The sequence below is a fragment of the Ranitomeya imitator genome, chromosome 1 (assembly GCF_032444005.1).
Source record: "Ranitomeya imitator isolate aRanImi1 chromosome 1, aRanImi1.pri, whole genome shotgun sequence".
NCBI lineage: Eukaryota > Metazoa > Chordata > Amphibia > Anura > Dendrobatidae > Ranitomeya > Ranitomeya imitator.
Window position 1 is genome coordinate 710,247,774 of NC_091282.1, and position 18,652 is coordinate 710,266,425.

Genomic DNA, 18,652 nt, shown 5'->3' on the forward strand with positions numbered 1-18,652 from the left:
ATTATAAGGAGCACCTATGGGGCCATAAAGGTGCAGAGCATATATGGGGCACAGCATTATAAGGAGCACCTATGGGGCCATAAAGGTGCAGAGCATATATGGGGCACAGCATTATAAGGAGCACCTATGGGGCCATAAAGGTGCAGAGCATATAAGGGGCACAGCATTATAAGGAGCACCTATGGGGCCATAAAGGTGCAGAGCATATATGGGGCACAGCATTATAAGGAGCACCTATGGGGCCATAAAGGTGCAGAGCATATATGGGGCACAGCATTATAAGGAGCACCTATGGGGCCATAATGAAAGGTGCAGAGCATATATGGCACAGCATTATAAGGAGCACCTATGGGGCCATAAAGGTGCAGAGCATATATGGGGCACAGCATTATAAGGAGCACCTATGGGGCCATAAAGGTGCAGAGCATATAAGGGGCACAGCATTATAAGGAGCACCTATGGGGCCATAAAGGTGCAGAGCATATAAGGGGCACAGCATTATAAGGAGCACCTATGGGGCCATAAAGGTGCAGAGCATATATGGGGCACAGCATTATAAGGAGCACCTATGGGGCCATAAAGGTGCAGAGCATATATGGGGCACAGCATTATAAGGAGCACCTATGGGGCCATAAAGGTGCAGAGCATATAAGGGGCACAGCATTATAAGGAGCACCTATGGGGCCATAATCAAAGGTGCAGAGCATATAAGGGGCACAGCATTATAAGGAGCACCTATGGGGCCATAAAGGTGCAGAGCATATATGGCACAGCATTCTAAGGAGCACCTATGGGGCCATAAAGGTGCAGAGCATATATGGGGCACAGCATTATAAGGAGCACCTATGGGGCCATAAAGGTGCAGAGCATATAAGGGGCACAGCATTATAGGGAGCACCTATGGGGCCATAAAGGTGCAGAGCATATAAGGGGCACAGCATTATAAGGAGCACCTATGGGGCCATAAAGGTGCAGAGCATATATGGGGCACAGCATTATAAGGAGCACCTATGGGGCCATAAAGGTGCAGAGCATATATGGGGCACATCATTATAAGGAGCACCTATGGGGCCATAAAGGTGCAGAGCATATAAGGGGCACAGCATTATAAGGAGCACCTATGGGGCCATAATCAAAGGTGCAGAGCATATAAGGGGCACAGCATTATAAGGAGCACCTATGGGGCCATAAAGGTGCAGAGCATATAAGGGGCACAGCATTATAAGGAGCACCTATGGGGCCATAAATGTGCAGAGCATATATGGGGCACAGCATTATAAGGAGCACCTATGGGGCCATAAAGGTGCAGAGCATATAAGGGGCACAGCATTATAAGGAGCACCTATGGGGCCATAAAGGTGCAGAGCATATATGGGGCACAGCATTATAAGGAGCACCTATGGGGCCATAAAGGTGCAGAGCATATATGGGGCACAGCATTATAAGGAGCACCTATGGGGCCATAAATGTGCAGAGCATATATGGGGCACAGCATTATAAGGAGCACCTATGGGGCCATAAAGGTGCAGAGCATATAAGGGGCACAGCATTATAAGGAGCACCTATGGGGCCATAAAGGTGCAGAGCATATATGGGGCACAGCATTATAAGGAGCACCTATGGGGCCATAAAGGTGCAGAGCATATATGGGGCACAGCATTATAAGGAGCACCTATGGGGCCATAAAGGTGCAGAGCATATATGGGGCACAGCATTATAAGGAGCACCTATGGGGCCATAAAGGTGCAGAGCATATAAGGGGCACAGCATTATAAGGAGCACCTATGGGGCCATAAAGGTGCAGAGCATATATGGGGCACAGCATTATAAGGAGCACCTATGGGGCCATAAAGGTGCAGAGCATATATGGGGCACAGCATTATAAGGAGCACCTATGGGGCCATAATGAAAGGTGCAGAGCATATATGGCACAGCATTATAAGGAGCACCTATGGGGCCATAAAGGTGCAGAGCATATATGGGGCACAGCATTATAAGGAGCACCTATGGGGCCATAAAGGTGCAGAGCATATAAGGGGCACAGCATTATAAGGAGCACCTATGGGGCCATAAAGGTGCAGAGCATATAAGGGGCACAGCATTATAAGGAGCACCTATGGGGCCATAAAGGTGCAGAGCATATATGGGGCACAGCATTATAAGGAGCACCTATGGGGCCATAAAGGTGCAGAGCATATATGGGGCACAGCATTATAAGGAGCACCTATGGGGCCATAAAGGTGCAGAGCATATAAGGGGCACAGCATTATAAGGAGCACCTATGGGGCCATAATCAAAGGTGCAGAGCATATAAGGGGCACAGCATTATAAGGAGCACCTATGGGGCCATAAAGGTGCAGAGCATATATGGCACAGCATTATAAGGAGCACCTATGGGGCCATAAAGGTGCAGAGCATATATGGGGCACAGCATTATAAGGAGCACCTATGGGGCCATAAAGGTGCAGAGCATATAAGGGGCACAGCATTATAAGGAGCACCTATGGGGCCATAAAGGTGCAGAGCATATAAGGGGCACAGCATTATAAGGAGCACCTATGGGGCCATAAAGGTGCAGAGCATATATGGGGCACAGCATTATAAGGAGCACCTATGGGGCCATAAAGGTGCAGAGCATATAAGGGGCACAGCATTATAAGGAGCACCTATGGGGCCATAAAGGTGCAGAGCATATATGGGGCACAGCATTATAAGGAGCACCTATGGGGCCATAAAGGTGCAGAGCATATATGGCACAGCATTATAAGGAGCATCTATGGGGTCATAATCAAAGGTGCAGAGCATATATGGGGCACAGCATTATAAGGAGCACCTATGGGGCCATAAAGGTGCAGAGCATATAAGGGGCACAGCATTATAAGGAGCACCTATGGGGCCATAAAGGTGCAGAGCATATATGGCACAGCATTATAAGGAGCACCTATGGGGCCATAAAGGTGCAGAGCATATATGGGGCACAGCATTATAAGGAGCACCTATGGGGCCATAAAGGTGCAGAGCATATAAGGGGCACAGCATTATAAGGAGCACCTATGGGGCCATAAAGGTGCAGAGCATATATGGGGCACAGCATTATAAGGAGCACCTATGGGGCCATAAAGGTGCAGAGCATATATGGGGCACAGCATTATAAGGAGCACCTATGGGGCCATAAAGGTGCAGAGCATATATGGGGCACAGCATTATAAGGAGCACCTATGGGGCCATAAAGGTGCAGAGCATATATGGGGCACAGCATTATAAGGAGCACCTATGGGGCCATAAAGGTGCAGAGCATATATGGGGCACAGCATTATAAGGAGCACCTATGGGGCCATAAAGGTGCAGAGCATATATGGGGCACAGCATTATAAGGAGCACCTATGGGGCCATAAAGGTGCAGAGCATATATGGGGCACAGCATTATAAGCAGCACCTATGGGGCCATAAAGGTGCAGAGCATATAAGGGGCACAGCATTATAAGGAGCACCTATGGGGCCATAAAGGTGCAGAGCATATAAGGGGCACAGCATTATAAGGAGCACCTATGGGGCCATAAAGGTGCAGAGCATATATGGGGCACAGCATTATAAGGAGCACCTATGGGGCCATAAAGGTGCAGAGCATATAAGGGGCACAGCATTATAAGGAGCACCTATGGGGCCATAAAGGTGCAGAGCATATAAGGGGCACAGCATTATAAGGAGCACCTATGGGGCCATAAAGGTGCAGAGCATATATGGGGCACAGCATTATAAGGAGCATCTATGGGGCCATAATCAAAGGTGCAGAGCATATATGGGGCACAGCATTATAAGGAGCACCTATGGGGCCATAAAGGTGCAGAGCATATAAGGGGCACAGCATTATAAGGAGCAGCTATGGGGCCATAAAGGTGCAGAGCATATATGGGGCACAGCATTATAAGGAGCATCTATGGGGCCATAAAGGTGCAGAGCATATAAGGGGCACAGCATTATAAGGAGCACCTATGGGGCCATAAAGGTGCAGAGCATATAAGGGGCACAGCATTATAAGGAGCACCTATGGGGCCATAAAGGTGCAGAGCATATATGGGGCACAGCATTATAAGGAGCACCTATGGGGCCATAAAGGTGCAGAGCATATATGGGGCACATCATTATAAGGAGCACCTATGGGGCCATAAAGGTGCAGAGCATATAAGGGGCACAGCATTATAAGGAGCACCTATGGGGCCATAATCAAAGGTGCAGAGCATATAAGGGGCACAGCATTATAAGGAGCACCTATGGGGCCATAAAGGTGCAGAGCATATAAGGGGCACAGCATTATAAGGAGCACCTATGGGGCCATAAATGTGCAGAGCATATATGGGGCACAGCATTATAAGGAGCACCTATGGGGCCATAAAGGTGCAGAGCATATAAGGGGCACAGCATTATAAGGAGCACCTATGGGGCCATAAAGGTGCAGAGCATATATGGGGCACAGCATTATAAGGAGCACCTATGGGGCCATAAAGGTGCAGAGCATATATGGGGCACAGCATTATAAGGAGCACCTATGGGGCCATAAAGGTGCAGAGCATATATGGGGCACAGCATTATAAGGAGCACCTATGGGGCCATAAAGGTGCAGAGCATATAAGGGGCACAGCATTATAAGGAGCACCTATGGGGCCATAAAGGTGCAGAGCATATATGGGGCACAGCATTATAAGGAGCACCTATGGGGCCATAAAGGTGCAGAGCATATATGGGGCACAGCATTATAAGGAGCACCTATGGGGCCATAATGAAAGGTGCAGAGCATATATGGCACAGCATTATAAGGAGCACCTATGGGGCCATAAAGGTGCAGAGCATATATGGGGCACAGCATTATAAGGAGCACCTATGGGGCCATAAAGGTGCAGAGCATATAAGGGGCACAGCATTATAAGGAGCACCTATGGGGCCATAAAGGTGCAGAGCATATAAGGGGCACAGCATTATAAGGAGCACCTATGGGGCCATAAAGGTGCAGAGCATATATGGGGCACAGCATTATAAGGAGCACCTATGGGGCCATAAAGGTGCAGAGCATATATGGGGCACAGCATTATAAGGAGCACCTATGGGGCCATAAAGGTGCAGAGCATATAAGGGGCACAGCATTATAAGGAGCACCTATGGGGCCATAATCAAAGGTGCAGAGCATATAAGGGGCACAGCATTATAAGGAGCACCTATGGGGCCATAAAGGTGCAGAGCATATATGGCACAGCATTATAAGGAGCACCTATGGGGCCATAAAGGTGCAGAGCATATATGGGGCACAGCATTATAAGGAGCACCTATGGGGCCATAAAGGTGCAGAGCATATAAGGGGCACAGCATTATAAGGAGCACCTATGGGGCCATAAAGGTGCAGAGCATATAAGGGGCACAGCATTATAAGGAGCACCTATGGGGCCATAAAGGTGCAGAGCATATATGGGGCACAGCATTATAAGGAGCACCTATGGGGCCATAAAGGTGCAGAGCATATAAGGGGCACAGCATTATAAGGAGCACCTATGGGGCCATAAAGGTGCAGAGCATATATGGGGCACAGCATTATAAGGAGCACCTATGGGGCCATAAAGGTGCAGAGCATATATGGCACAGCATTATAAGGAGCATCTATGGGGTCATAATCAAAGGTGCAGAGCATATATGGGGCACAGCATTATAAGGAGCACCTATGGGGCCATAAAGGTGCAGAGCATATAAGGGGCACAGCATTATAAGGAGCACCTATGGGGCCATAAAGGTGCAGAGCATATATGGCACAGCATTATAAGGAGCACCTATGGGGCCATAAAGGTGCAGAGCATATATGGGGCACAGCATTATAAGGAGCACCTATGGGGCCATAAAGGTGCAGAGCATATAAGGGGCACAGCATTATAAGGAGCACCTATGGGGCCATAAAGGTGCAGAGCATATATGGGGCACAGCATTATAAGGAGCACCTATGGGGCCATAAAGGTGCAGAGCATATATGGGGCACAGCATTATAAGGAGCACCTATGGGGCCATAAAGGTGCAGAGCATATATGGGGCACAGCATTATAAGGAGCACCTATGGGGCCATAAAGGTGCAGAGCATATATGGGGCACAGCACTATAAGGAGCACCTATGGGGCCATAAAGGTGCAGAGCATATATGGGGCACAGCATTATAAGGAGCACCTATGGGGCCATAAAGGTGCAGAGCATATATGGGGCACAGCATTATAAGGAGCACCTATGGGGCCATAAAGGTGCAGAGCATATATGGGGCACAGCATTATAAGCAGCACCTATGGGGCCATAAAGGTGCAGAGCATATAAGGGGCACAGCATTATAAGGAGCACCTATGGGGCCATAAAGGTGCAGAGCATATAAGGGGCACAGCATTATAAGGAGCACCTATGGGGCCATAAAGGTGCAGAGCATATATGGGGCACAGCATTATAAGGAGCACCTATGGGGCCATAAAGGTGCAGAGCATATAAGGGGCACAGCATTATAAGGAGCACCTATGGGGCCATAAAGGTGCAGAGCATATAAGGGGCACAGCATTATAAGGAGCACCTATGGGGCCATAAAGGTGCAGAGCATATATGGGGCACAGCATTATAAGGAGCATCTATGGGGCCATAATCAAAGGTGCAGAGCATATATGGGGCACAGCATTATAAGGAGCACCTATGGGGCCATAAAGGTGCAGAGCATATAAGGGGCACAGCATTATAAGGAGCAGCTATGGGGCCATAAAGGTGCAGAGCATATATGGGGCACAGCATTATAAGGAGCATCTATGGGGCCATAAAGGTGCAGAGCATATAAGGGGCACAGCATTATAAGGAGCACCTATGGGGCCATAAAGGTGCAGAGCATATAAGGGGCACAGCATTATAAGGAGCACCTATGGGGCCATAAAGGTGCAGAGCATATATGGGGCACAGCATTATAAGGAGCACCTATGGGGCCATAAAGGTGCAGAGCATATATGGGGCACATCATTATAAGGAGCACCTATGGGGCCATAAAGGTGCAGAGCATATAAGGGGCACAGCATTATAAGGAGCACCTATGGGGCCATAATCAAAGGTGCAGAGCATATAAGGGGCACAGCATTATAAGGAGCACCTATGGGGCCATAAAGGTGCAGAGCATATAAGGGGCACAGCATTATAAGGAGCACCTATGGGGCCATAAATGTGCAGAGCATATATGGGGCACAGCATTATAAGGAGCACCTATGGGGCCATAAAGGTGCAGAGCATATAAGGGGCACAGCATTATAAGGAGCACCTATGGGGCCATAAAGGTGCAGAGCATATATGGGGCACAGCATTATAAGGAGCACCTATGGGGCCATAAAGGTGCAGAGCATATATGGGGCACAGCATTATAAGGAGCACCTATGGGGCCATAAAGGTGCAGAGCATATATGGGGCACAGCATTATAAGGAGCACCTATGGGGCCATAAAGGTGCAGAGCATATAAGGGGCACAGCATTATAAGGAGCACCTATGGGGCCATAAAGGTGCAGAGCATATATGGGGCACAGCATTATAAGGAGCACCTATGGGGCCATAAAGGTGCAGAGCATATATGGGGCACAGCATTATAAGGAGCACCTATGGGGCCATAATGAAAGGTGCAGAGCATATATGGCACAGCATTATAAGGAGCACCTATGGGGCCATAAAGGTGCAGAGCATATATGGGGCACAGCATTATAAGGAGCACCTATGGGGCCATAAAGGTGCAGAGCATATAAGGGGCACAGCATTATAAGGAGCACCTATGGGGCCATAAAGGTGCAGAGCATATAAGGGGCACAGCATTATAAGGAGCACCTATGGGGCCATAAAGGTGCAGAGCATATATGGGGCACAGCATTATAAGGAGCACCTATGGGGCCATAAAGGTGCAGAGCATATATGGGGCACAGCATTATAAGGAGCACCTATGGGGCCATAAAGGTGCAGAGCATATAAGGGGCACAGCATTATAATGAGCACCTATGGGGCCATAATCAAAGGTGCAGAGCATATAAGGGGCACAGCATTATAAGGAGCACCTATGGGGCCATAAAGGTGCAGAGCATATATGGCACAGCATTATAAGGAGCACCTATGGGGCCATAAAGGTGCAGAGCATATATGGGGCACAGCATTATAAGGAGCACCTATGGGGCCATAAAGGTGCAGAGCATATAAGGGGCACAGCATTATAAGGAGCACCTATGGGGCCATAAAGGTGCAGAGCATATAAGGGGCACAGCATTATAAGGAGCACCTATGGGGCCATAAAGGTGCAGAGCATATATGGGGCACAGCATTATAAGGAGCACCTATGGGGCCATAAAGGTGCAGAGCATATAAGGGGCACAGCATTATAAGGAGCACCTATGGGGCCATAAAGGTGCAGAGCATATATGGGGCACAGCATTATAAGGAGCACCTATGGGGCCATAAAGGTGCAGAGCATATATGGCACAGCATTATAAGGAGCATCTATGGGGCCATAATCAAAGGTGCAGAGCATATATGGGGCACAGCATTATAAGGAGCACCTATGGGGCCATAAAGGTGCAGAGCATATAAGGGGCACAGCATTATAAGGAGCACCTATGGGGCCATAAAGGTGCAGAGCATATATGGCACAGCATTATAAGGAGCACCTATGGGGCCATAAAGGTGCAGAGCATATATGGGGCACAGCATTATAAGGAGCACCTATGGGGCCATAAAGGTGCAGAGCATATAAGGGGCACAGCATTATAAGGAGCACCTATGGGGCCATAAAGGTGCAGAGCATATATGGGGCACAGCATTATAAGGAGCACCTATGGGGCCATAAAGGTGCAGAGCATATATGGGGCACAGCATTATAAGGAGCACCTATGGGGCCATAAAGGTGCAGAGCATATATGGGGCACAGCATTATAAGGAGCACCTATGGGGCCATAAAAGTGCAGAGCATATATGGGGCACAGCATTATAAGGAGCACCTATGGGGCCATAAAGGTGCAGAGCATATATGGGGCACAGCATTATAAGGAGCACCTATGGGGCCATAAAGGTGCAGAGCATATATGGGGCACAGCATTATAAGCAGCACCTATGGGGCCATAAAGGTGCAGAGCATATAAGGGGCACAGCATTATAAGGAGCACCTATGGGGCCATAAAGGTGCAGAGCATATAAGGGGCACAGCATTATAAGGAGCACCTATGGGGCCATAAAGGTGCAGAGCATATATGGGGCACAGCATTATAAGGAGCACCTATGGGGCCATAAAGGTGCAGAGCATATAAGGGGCACAGCATTATAAGGAGCACCTATGGGGCCATAAAGGTGCAGAGCATATAAGGGGCACAGCATTATAAGGAGCACCTATGGGGCCATAAAGGTGCAGAGCATATATGGGGCACAGCATTATAAGGAGCATCTATGGGGCCATAAAGGTGCAGAGCATATAAGGGGCACAGCATTATAAGGAGCACCTATGGGGCCATAATCAACGGTGCAGAGCATTCTATATAGCACAGTTGTATATGGAGCATCTATGGGGCAATAATGAACGGTATGGAGCATCTATTTTTATTTTTGAAATTCACCGGTAAATGCTGCATTTTCTACCCTAGGCTTATACTCGAGTCAATAAGTTTTCCCAGTTTTTTGTGGCAAAATTAGGGGGGTCGGCTTATACTCGGGTCGGCTTATACTCGAGTATATACGGTAGTCAAGGAAAAAAACGAAAAAAAAAAAAAAACCATCCTTAAATAGACACAAACTCGTGTGAGTTCTTGAGAAAATAAGGCATACATGTAAATCTCGTAATGAATAGAACTACAGAATTCCCTAGTACCTTTGAAAATAGCGAGCTCACAGACAACCATAGATGGAAAAACAGAACAGTCAATGGCAGGAATCTCCCAAACAGGGAGCTGTAATAGCCAAAATAGGTTGGAGCAAATAGGTAAAAGCACAGCTGCAGACGCCGTGACAATGTCACAGCGGCCGGCAAACAAGGGGAAACAAAAGGGCAAATTGATAGCTATTAGCCTCACAAAAGAGTCGATAATTATACGGGAAATATAAACTACAAATTTAGTTACTAGATGTGGTATACATCATGGAGTGCATGGCATGCCATCTTAAATACGTGGGGAGTACCATACGGTCTTTAAAAACACGTATTCGTGAACATATTTATGATGTTGAAAATATTAGTGCTAATAGGAACACCTCACAAGTTTCACAACATTTTATTAATTATCATCACTCTAACCTTGAGTCACTTAAAATTTATGCGATAGAAAAAATTCATAAACCATTTAGAGGAGGAGACATTGAGGTGACCCTGAGAAACAGGGAATCATGGTGGATCTTTAAACTTGGTACAAGAATTCCACATGGTCTAAATAAAAGGAAAGATCTCATGCTCTTTTATTAGTATTCTGAGGGTTTACAAACAATGAAGTTACTATTCTGACATCTAGTAACTAAATTTGTAGTTTATATCTCCCGTATAATAAATGACTCTTCTGTGAGGCTAATAGCTATCAATTGGCCCTTCTGTTTCCACTTGTTTCCTCTTGCTTGCCGGCCGCTGTGACATTGTCACGGCGTCTGCAGCTGTGCTTTTACCTATTTGCTCCAACCTATTTTGGCTATTACAGCTCCCTGTTTGGGAGATCACTGCCATTGACTGTTCTGTTTTTCCATCTATGGTTGTCTGTGAGCTCGCTATTTTCTAAGGTACTAGGGAATTTTGTAGTTCTATTCATTACGAGATTTACATGTATGCCTTATTTTCTCAAGAACTCATACGAGTTTGTGTCTATTTAAGGATAGTTTTTTTTTTGTTTTTTTTTTCCCTAGAAATAGTTTTTCTTTAGAAATAATTTTCTTTACTAATATGTTCTCTTTATTTAGGTTTTTCTTTTCCAATTTTTTCTTTTTTTTTTTCTTTTTTTTTCTTTTTCTTGACTAATATAGTTTTTCTGACATCTAGTAACTAAATTTGTAGTTTATATTTCCCGTATAATTAACGACTCTTTTGTGAGGCTAATAGCTATCAATTTGCCCTTTTGTTTCCCTTTGCTTGCCGGCCGCTGTGACATTGTCACGGCGTCTTCAGCTGTGCTTTTACCTATTTGCTCCAACCTATTTTGGCTGTTACAGCTCCCTGTTTGGGAGATTCCTGCCATTGATTGTTCTGTTTTTCCATCTATGGTAGTCTGTGAGCTCGCTATTTTCAAAGGTACTAGGGAATTCTGTAGTTCTATTCATTACGAGATTTACATGTATGTCTTATTTTCTCAAGAACTCACACGAGTTTGTGTCTATTTAAGGATGGTTTTTTGTTTTTTTTTCTTGACTAATATAGTTTTTTTCTATATTGTTATGTGGGTTCACGACATATGACACTGTACATACTATGCTACTATCATATTCTTGGATTTATTTAATGATTATTGCAATGTCATTTCGATTTTTCATTCTGTATATAGTCCTTGTATTTTGTGCTATTTCTGTTTTCTCTGCATTTCTGTTTAGCTAAAACATTTGTTTTTGTGCTTCTATCAAGCTTGTCTTGCTTCCATTATCATGTGTGTCTATTTTTGCTTGATTAGACAATTCCACCAATTGCAACACTGGAGTGATGACCGGATACTAGTATAAAAGTATAGACATGTCTTGTACCAGGTATCATGATTAAGGGTGCTTAGTCACCGGAAACGCGTTGACCTTGGTTTTAATTTTTTTGTATGCTGATGTTTTGTCCTTTCACTATATTTTAAGTGAAATAAATTATGGATTTTTCACTATTTCGTTGAGCTGGATCTCCTTCTCTTTCCTGTTTGTCCACGCCCTGACACAGCGGTTCCGTGCTCCGAGCTTTTGGGAATGTCGGTATGGTGAGCTGGATTTTGTTTTTTCCTGTACTTACTGTTCCCCACTTCTCTATAATGAGGGTGCTGCTCCGGTTGTAATCCACGGCTCTCTAACAGTGTAACTCCAAGAACAATGGGAGCAGGCTTAGACTTCACCCTGGCCCTTTTGTTGTTTGCAATAATGAGGTCCTAATATTTGAACCCCCAAGAAGTGATGTTCTTTCTCCATTGAAGAACCCCTTTAATGTGAAAGTGAGATAAGACCTATCCAGACTGTAACCACTGATTACAGAATTCTCTCTTTTGGCCAAAAGTTGAGGTACATTATTAATAAATCTCCATTTTTCCCATCCCTATAAATGAATTGTTCTTATTACTTCTATCCAAGTACCATTCTAGGTAATTCTAATTAGGTAATCCTAGATATATTTGTAGCACACGTAAAGGTGAGGTTGGGGCTGTTGGTTGATCACAGAGAGCACAGTCCTGGTTCTACAAGAGCCTAAAGAAAAGTCTTAAGAAATTGAAATTAGGGGGATGAGATATTCATTACATATATTTGTCTCTTACCATTGTGCCATGTCCAGGATGCAGCTGCTGCTGGTTATGCTCAGGGTGACCGAGTCAGTGCTGAAGATCCCACCACAGGTCCTTCAGCAATATCAAGGCAAGAAGAATCAAATTTTGGCTGGCCGGTTGGCAGGACCCTTGTTTCAGGTACTGAATGGTGGGATACAATGTTAAATGGGTTTTCTGGGACTTTAACATTAACAACCTAACCTTTTGAATAAATTATCAATATTAGATCAGTGGGGGCCTGACCCTCCCAACACGACCACCACCGATCAGCTCATTAAAGGTTCACTTGTATGGGGGAAAGCATGCAGTACCATTTAATGATAACTTTGCGGGGTCTGGTGCACCTCAGCACCTTTAATTATATCTGATTAATGTTGTACCAGGAACAGGACCCCCCATAATCTGATATTGATAACTTATTCGAACGATAGGGCATCATTATTTATGTCCTTGAAAAAGCCTTAGAGATTAACTAAAGTGGTTTGAGTTTTTACCAGGCCTAAGGATGATGTCAGGCTCAATTGTGAGACAGAAGCGGTCGTTGACTTCTCCAGTGTTCTCCACTTGTGTTGGAAAGATGGGCATGTATATAAAGAGGAGGTTCTGGTCTAATCTCAGATATTGACTTTAGTAACAAGTGTGGGTAGTCCATCTTTGGTTCTGTGCCATAGGATTTTCATTTGCTAGTTTAGCTTTCCCTTACTAGTCTCTCATATATTGAGGTCAGCCATTAGTAGGAACATGCTGCAGACTGCAGTTCACTTCTAAGTTACCTAACTTTTGACTTTACTCCTCTAAATAGTACATTTTATTTTCTTTTTTTGCTTGTTCTACGAGAAGTCTTCCCTCTGCAGTGAAGCTTAAAGAAACGCTATAGATTTGTATCTTTATGGACTCTTCTTGGTTCTGGTGTTGTGTAAGCGTTATGTATACTAACGCTGTGAATCTCTTACCTTTTAGACCCTGATTGTGGCCTGGATTAAGTCCAGCCTTCACGTTAGTGTTTCTCGAGAACTGTGGGACTATTTATTGGCGGTTATGTCATCACTGACTTACTGGGAGGAACAAGCCACCGAATGGGCCCACACCATGGAAACATTAACCAAAGTGCTGGCCAAGAATGTCTACCATCTTGACCTGAACGAGTTACCGTTGGACAAGCTAAGCGAACAAAAGCAGAAGAAGCACAAGGGCAAAGGTTAAATAACAGAAAAAAGCTCCAAAGTAGCTCACAATGATTAATATACATTACTGAAGTGCAAAAAGTGTCCTTCTCTGTAACCAAGTGAGAGGTGGATGCGGATGGGGTTGTTTTCCTCTTTTTTTTTTTTTTGTTGTGGGTTTTTTTAAAGCACCATTTAAAAGCCACAGTGGTAATATAATTGCAAACTGTCTTTTATCCACAGAATAGGTGATAGATTTCTCATCTCTGGGGATCCAACCAAAACCTTCAGGAGTCCCCCAAGCAATCCATAAGATAGTGGTGGGACCAACATCCCATTGAAACAGGGCACTCTAGAGAGCTCAAGTGATGGGACCCCGTGTGGTCAGCAAGCTATCCCCTACCTTTTAGGCTGCACTCACCTATTTGTTGCACTCGTCCATGTGCTGGTTAAGTTGGTCTTCTTTAAGCCAGACCTTGCTCCATGGTTTCTGTGGATTAGGCCGGGTTTATACGAGCATATTTCGCGGTCCACATAAGGAGTGTAACGTCCAATTTGGCGATGGTCCTTCCAACCTGAACTTACAGCCTCATACATATCTGTGGGGCTGTAAGTTCAGGTTTTTTCAGATGGTCAGTCAGTTGAGGCATTGCGATCTGTCTATGAACCATGAGCTAAACTTGTGAGACCCCTGCCTTAGGCCTGCATTCCCATTTGATCTGTCCTACCATAGATGCCACCAATGGACCTCATTGCCTTATAATAGATCCATTGGGCACCAATGTTGTTTTGGCCGTAAAATTTAACTACGTTTTGCAACCTTGAACAGAGCCCCCATATTTTTTGTAAGCGATCAATAGTAAATAAACATAACATACTGGTAGTACATGGTGCCATGCAGTGCAGTTATCTTCCTCTTGTGTTTTCCTATATGTAGGAGGTCATGAATTTCAGAAAGGTGCAGTGGACAAGTCGTTCTCACGAGGGTGGAGCAGAGAGCAGCCTGGCCAAACTCCAATGCGCCAGCGCAGTGCCACAACCACTGGCTCACCTGGCACTGAGAAAGCCAGAAGTATCGTGCGCCAGAAAACTATAGGTATGTGAATATTAAAGCATCGGTCATGATTCCATTGCTCACATCAGTCCATGACCTCGGTGGTTGCAGGACTCACTGCAGGCGATCAGCTGTTGCGTTCCAATGTGAGGAGTGTGGATAGAAGTCATATCAGCAGAAGATGTCGGCCAGAATTGTTCAGTACAGATTCCATCAGTCACTACACATCAGTCATTTTCCTCAGCTGCCTATCATTTCCATGTTTAAAATATGTGGTCCTAGCCTTTTATTTAATGGGATTTTCCATTTCGCATAAACAAAACCTATATACTATGAAAGAAATAAGACGTAACTTTTTAATAATCTTTCTTACTTACCTTTTCTATATGTTTCAAAATCTGTGCTTTCTGCCAGAGAATAAAAAATTACTGTCAATAACGCTTCATTTGCGGACACAGGTAACCATAGGTGTATGCTGCTGTCGCTAGGAGGCTCCCTCCTCTCCCCAGCCCACTCCTCTGCTAGCGGTTCAATGAGGAAGATGGTCGTCACTCCCCCACCTCATCCAGTGTTAACACCATCTTCTGCACCATCTTGGACCACGACGATGCGGGATGGAGGACTTCGATACCAGTGACCCTTCACCTGGGGGCTCCTGATGCCATCCTTGGGACTGTGAAGAAAGAGTTGGTACCTTGGTTGGAGCAGGTACTTCTTCCTTCCACAGTCCCTCTTCAAGGCAGCAGGTGCTCCCAAGATCATAGGACAGCAGCAATAGAAGAAAGAAGAAAATCCCTAAAATACAGGACTCCCTTATCAGGCCTCCGAAGCTTGCTTTTTGATGCGCCGGTAGCTATGCTTAAAAATTTAGTTCTCAACACTATTGGACATGCTCCCCTCGTGCTTGCCATCTAATCGGTGCACAAGGGCTTATGCACATGCTTTCCCTCCTATGGGATCACTTGCTTCTCTTTCACGGCGCTGGCTTTCAGCACGCCTCTTCTGGCTGCACCTCTCTCCTCTCTCACTTTGCTCCTGACTTCGGTGGTCTTGCAGCTTCAGCAGCAGCTCTACAAAGATGTTGCTTCACAGTGCCTGCACAGATGGGAAATCTTCCTCCAGGACTGGATAGACTCTGTCTAGGCTGTTTTTTTTCCTAGGCTTAGCCCTCCTCAGCAGCTTTCCATTGGCACCAGGCTACTACATATGCAAAGACCCAGGGAGTCTCGCTCCCGCCCCTCCCCAACTATCATTCATTACACCTGTGCCCTCTGCAAAAAGAAGTCACCCACAGGTCAGGTCTCCACCTTCTGCCAAGATTGCAGCCCCCCCACCATGCAGGCCTCACAGGAGGCCCCCCACCACCTGGAATGAGAGCATACACCCTCCCCCATGGTGGGCTGTTGCTATATTACAATCGGTAGCTGACCTAACCAAGGTATACCAGTCCCTGGGACAGATCCTAGAGCATCTGCCTAACCTTTCAGCCACCACCAGTGCTCCTATCGTTCCTCAGGACAAATCACATGCATCCAGCCACCCCGCCCGCTCAGCATGGCTGATCGCCGATAAGGTCAAAGAAGCAGTTACATTCCAGCTCCTCGTCTGGTTCCTCCTCTTCTTCCACTTCATCCAGGGTGGCCTCAGTATCCCACTCATCCTCTCATGAGGTGGACCTAGGGTCCGATAAAAGTTTCGAGTCAGACTTTGTTCTTGACACCGTTCAATCCTACAGACTTCATGACATGGTCAACAGTCTCCTCTCTGCAGTCAGTCAGACTCTCAATGTCAAAGAGGATGAGTATTCTCCCCCAGGTCACTCGGCCTCATTCAAAAAAGAAAAACGACCTCCCTGGGTGTTTTCCAATAACAAGGAGTTTGACGGAATCTTTGCCAAACAGTGGGCGCACCCAGAAAAGCACTTCCCGGTTGGGAAGCAGTTGCATATCTTACATCCTTTTGGGTCCGACCTCCTCAGCAAATGGGCAGAATCCCCATCCGTGGACCCATCCATCTCACGTCTGTCCACCAACACTTTTCTGTCACTTCCAGGTGATTCCTGCCTCAAGGACCCCACAAACAGGCACATCAAAACCTTAGCCAAGTCCTCCTTTGACGCTGTGGGTAGTTCTCTCTGTCCAACCTTTGCCTCCACATGGGTAGCCAAGTCAGTCTCCGCCTGCGATAAACACCTCGGACAGGCCATCCTAGCCAGGACCTCGGACAGACGAACTAGCTGATCTTGCGGACCAGATTGCTTATGCAGGAAAATACTTTCTCGCCATGTCTCTTGATGCTGCCAGTTGTTCCGCTCTTGTCATCAGCAATACTGTAGCCATGTGCAGAGTACTCTGGTTCATAGCCTGGAATGCTTCCTCCTCTCAATGAGACCGGTCTCCTACCCATCGAGATAAAAGGAAGCCGTCTTTAAAATCCGCCGCTGCATGGCGACCAAGGGGTCGTCAAGATACCAATTTAATAGATTTTCTTCTGCATGACGGGTAATCTCCACCTGGGAATCCTCTCAGGGGGTGAGTGGCATCTTCCAGGATGCCGTGGCTCTCCATAATCGATGATGCCTGGGTCAGGGAGATCGTTACCACCGGTTACAAAATAGAATTTTCTTCTCTCCCCTGCCGAAGCTTCTTCATGTCCCACCCCCCAAGGGTCCCAGTTAGTGATGAGTGAATATACTCGGTACTCGAGATTTCCCGAGCACGCTCGGGTGTCCTCCGAGTATTTGTAAATACTCGGAGATTTAGTTTTCAGTGCCGCAGCAGAATGATTTACATCTGTTAGCCAGCATAAGTACATGTGGGGGTTCCCTAGCAACCAGGCAACCCCCACATGTACTTATGCTGGCTAGCAGATGTAAATCATTCAGCTGCGGCACTGAAAACTAAATCTCCTAGTACTTACAAATACTCGGAGGACACCCGAGCGTGCTCGGAAAATCTCGAGTACCGAGTATATTCACTCATCACTAGTCCCAGCCCAAGTTCTGGATTTTTCTCCTACGCCTCATTGGGGGACACAGGACCATGGGTGTTATGCTGCTTGCCACTAGGAGGACACTAAGTAAACACAAAGCATTAACTCCTCCTCTGCAGTATACACCCCTTGACTGGCCAGTAATGATCCAGTTCTTGCTTAGTGTCTGTAGGAGGCACTTGGGTCTGTTCTCAGACCCCACCGTTTTTATTTTTATTTTCTGTAAATTTTTATTTTTTAATTAACGGAGTGAAGGGGGCGAGGGATTCCTTTCTAGGGTCTGCTCTCCCACGAACCATCAACTGGCGAGCACGGCGAGTATACCTCCCCGTACCTCTCCTGCGACGACTGGGGTCTAATCTACGCTAGGGCGACGGTTCCTATATGGTCCCGATCTCCCCCTGTAAGATGGCGAGCACATAGAGTATATTTCTTATGTGCATCTCCCGGGCTCCTCCACAATTAAGCCCTCACCTGACGGTGTCATGTAGTCCCCACAGTAGCCGTAAGTCCCCTGCGGCAGGCACAGCCGTAAATCCCCTGCGGCAGGCACATCTGAAGACGCACAGACGCTCTCCATCCCCCGACATAGGGAGGATCGGTTGAGCTGAAGGCGGCATCCCTCCTCGGTGAGTAGTACCCTTCCTCACGCTGCCTGCGTGGGAAGGTGCGGTCCGGGTCCCTGGGGAGAGGTACCGATGGCTAGACGCCAGCGGCGTTCCTCCGGCCGGCTCCATAAATTTAGTCCCCGACTTCTTTAGCCGGACTAGGCCGCAGTTTAAAATTCCCGCCCACCGCCGGAGCCCCGCCCACTACTCAGGCATTTCTCTCTTTGAACAAGAAGAGCCCTGCAAATCTCGGGCGCCATCTTGGGACTCCACTTCTGCGGGGAAATCAGCCGAAAACGCCACCTTCCCTCTCTTCCTCCCCGGGGACACCAGCATAAGACCGTGAGGAC

The 18,652-nt window shown here is 46.6% G+C and overlaps 1 protein-coding gene across 4 annotated transcripts in view; it reads left to right on the forward strand.

Annotated features, from left to right (window-relative positions):
- Positions 1–18,652, forward strand: part of RALGAPA1 (Ral GTPase activating protein catalytic subunit alpha 1) — a 314,621-nt gene that overhangs the window by 70,267 nt on the left and 225,702 nt on the right. For all 4 annotated transcript variants that reach the window (XM_069732024.1, XM_069732041.1, XM_069732049.1 and 1 more), the window contains exons 14-16: positions 12,495–12,624; positions 13,447–13,684; positions 14,587–14,745. In XM_069732024.1, coding sequence (XP_069588125.1) covers positions 12,495–12,624; positions 13,447–13,684; positions 14,587–14,745 — 527 coding nt within the window. The remainder of the gene's footprint in view (positions 1–12,494; positions 12,625–13,446; positions 13,685–14,586; positions 14,746–18,652) is intronic.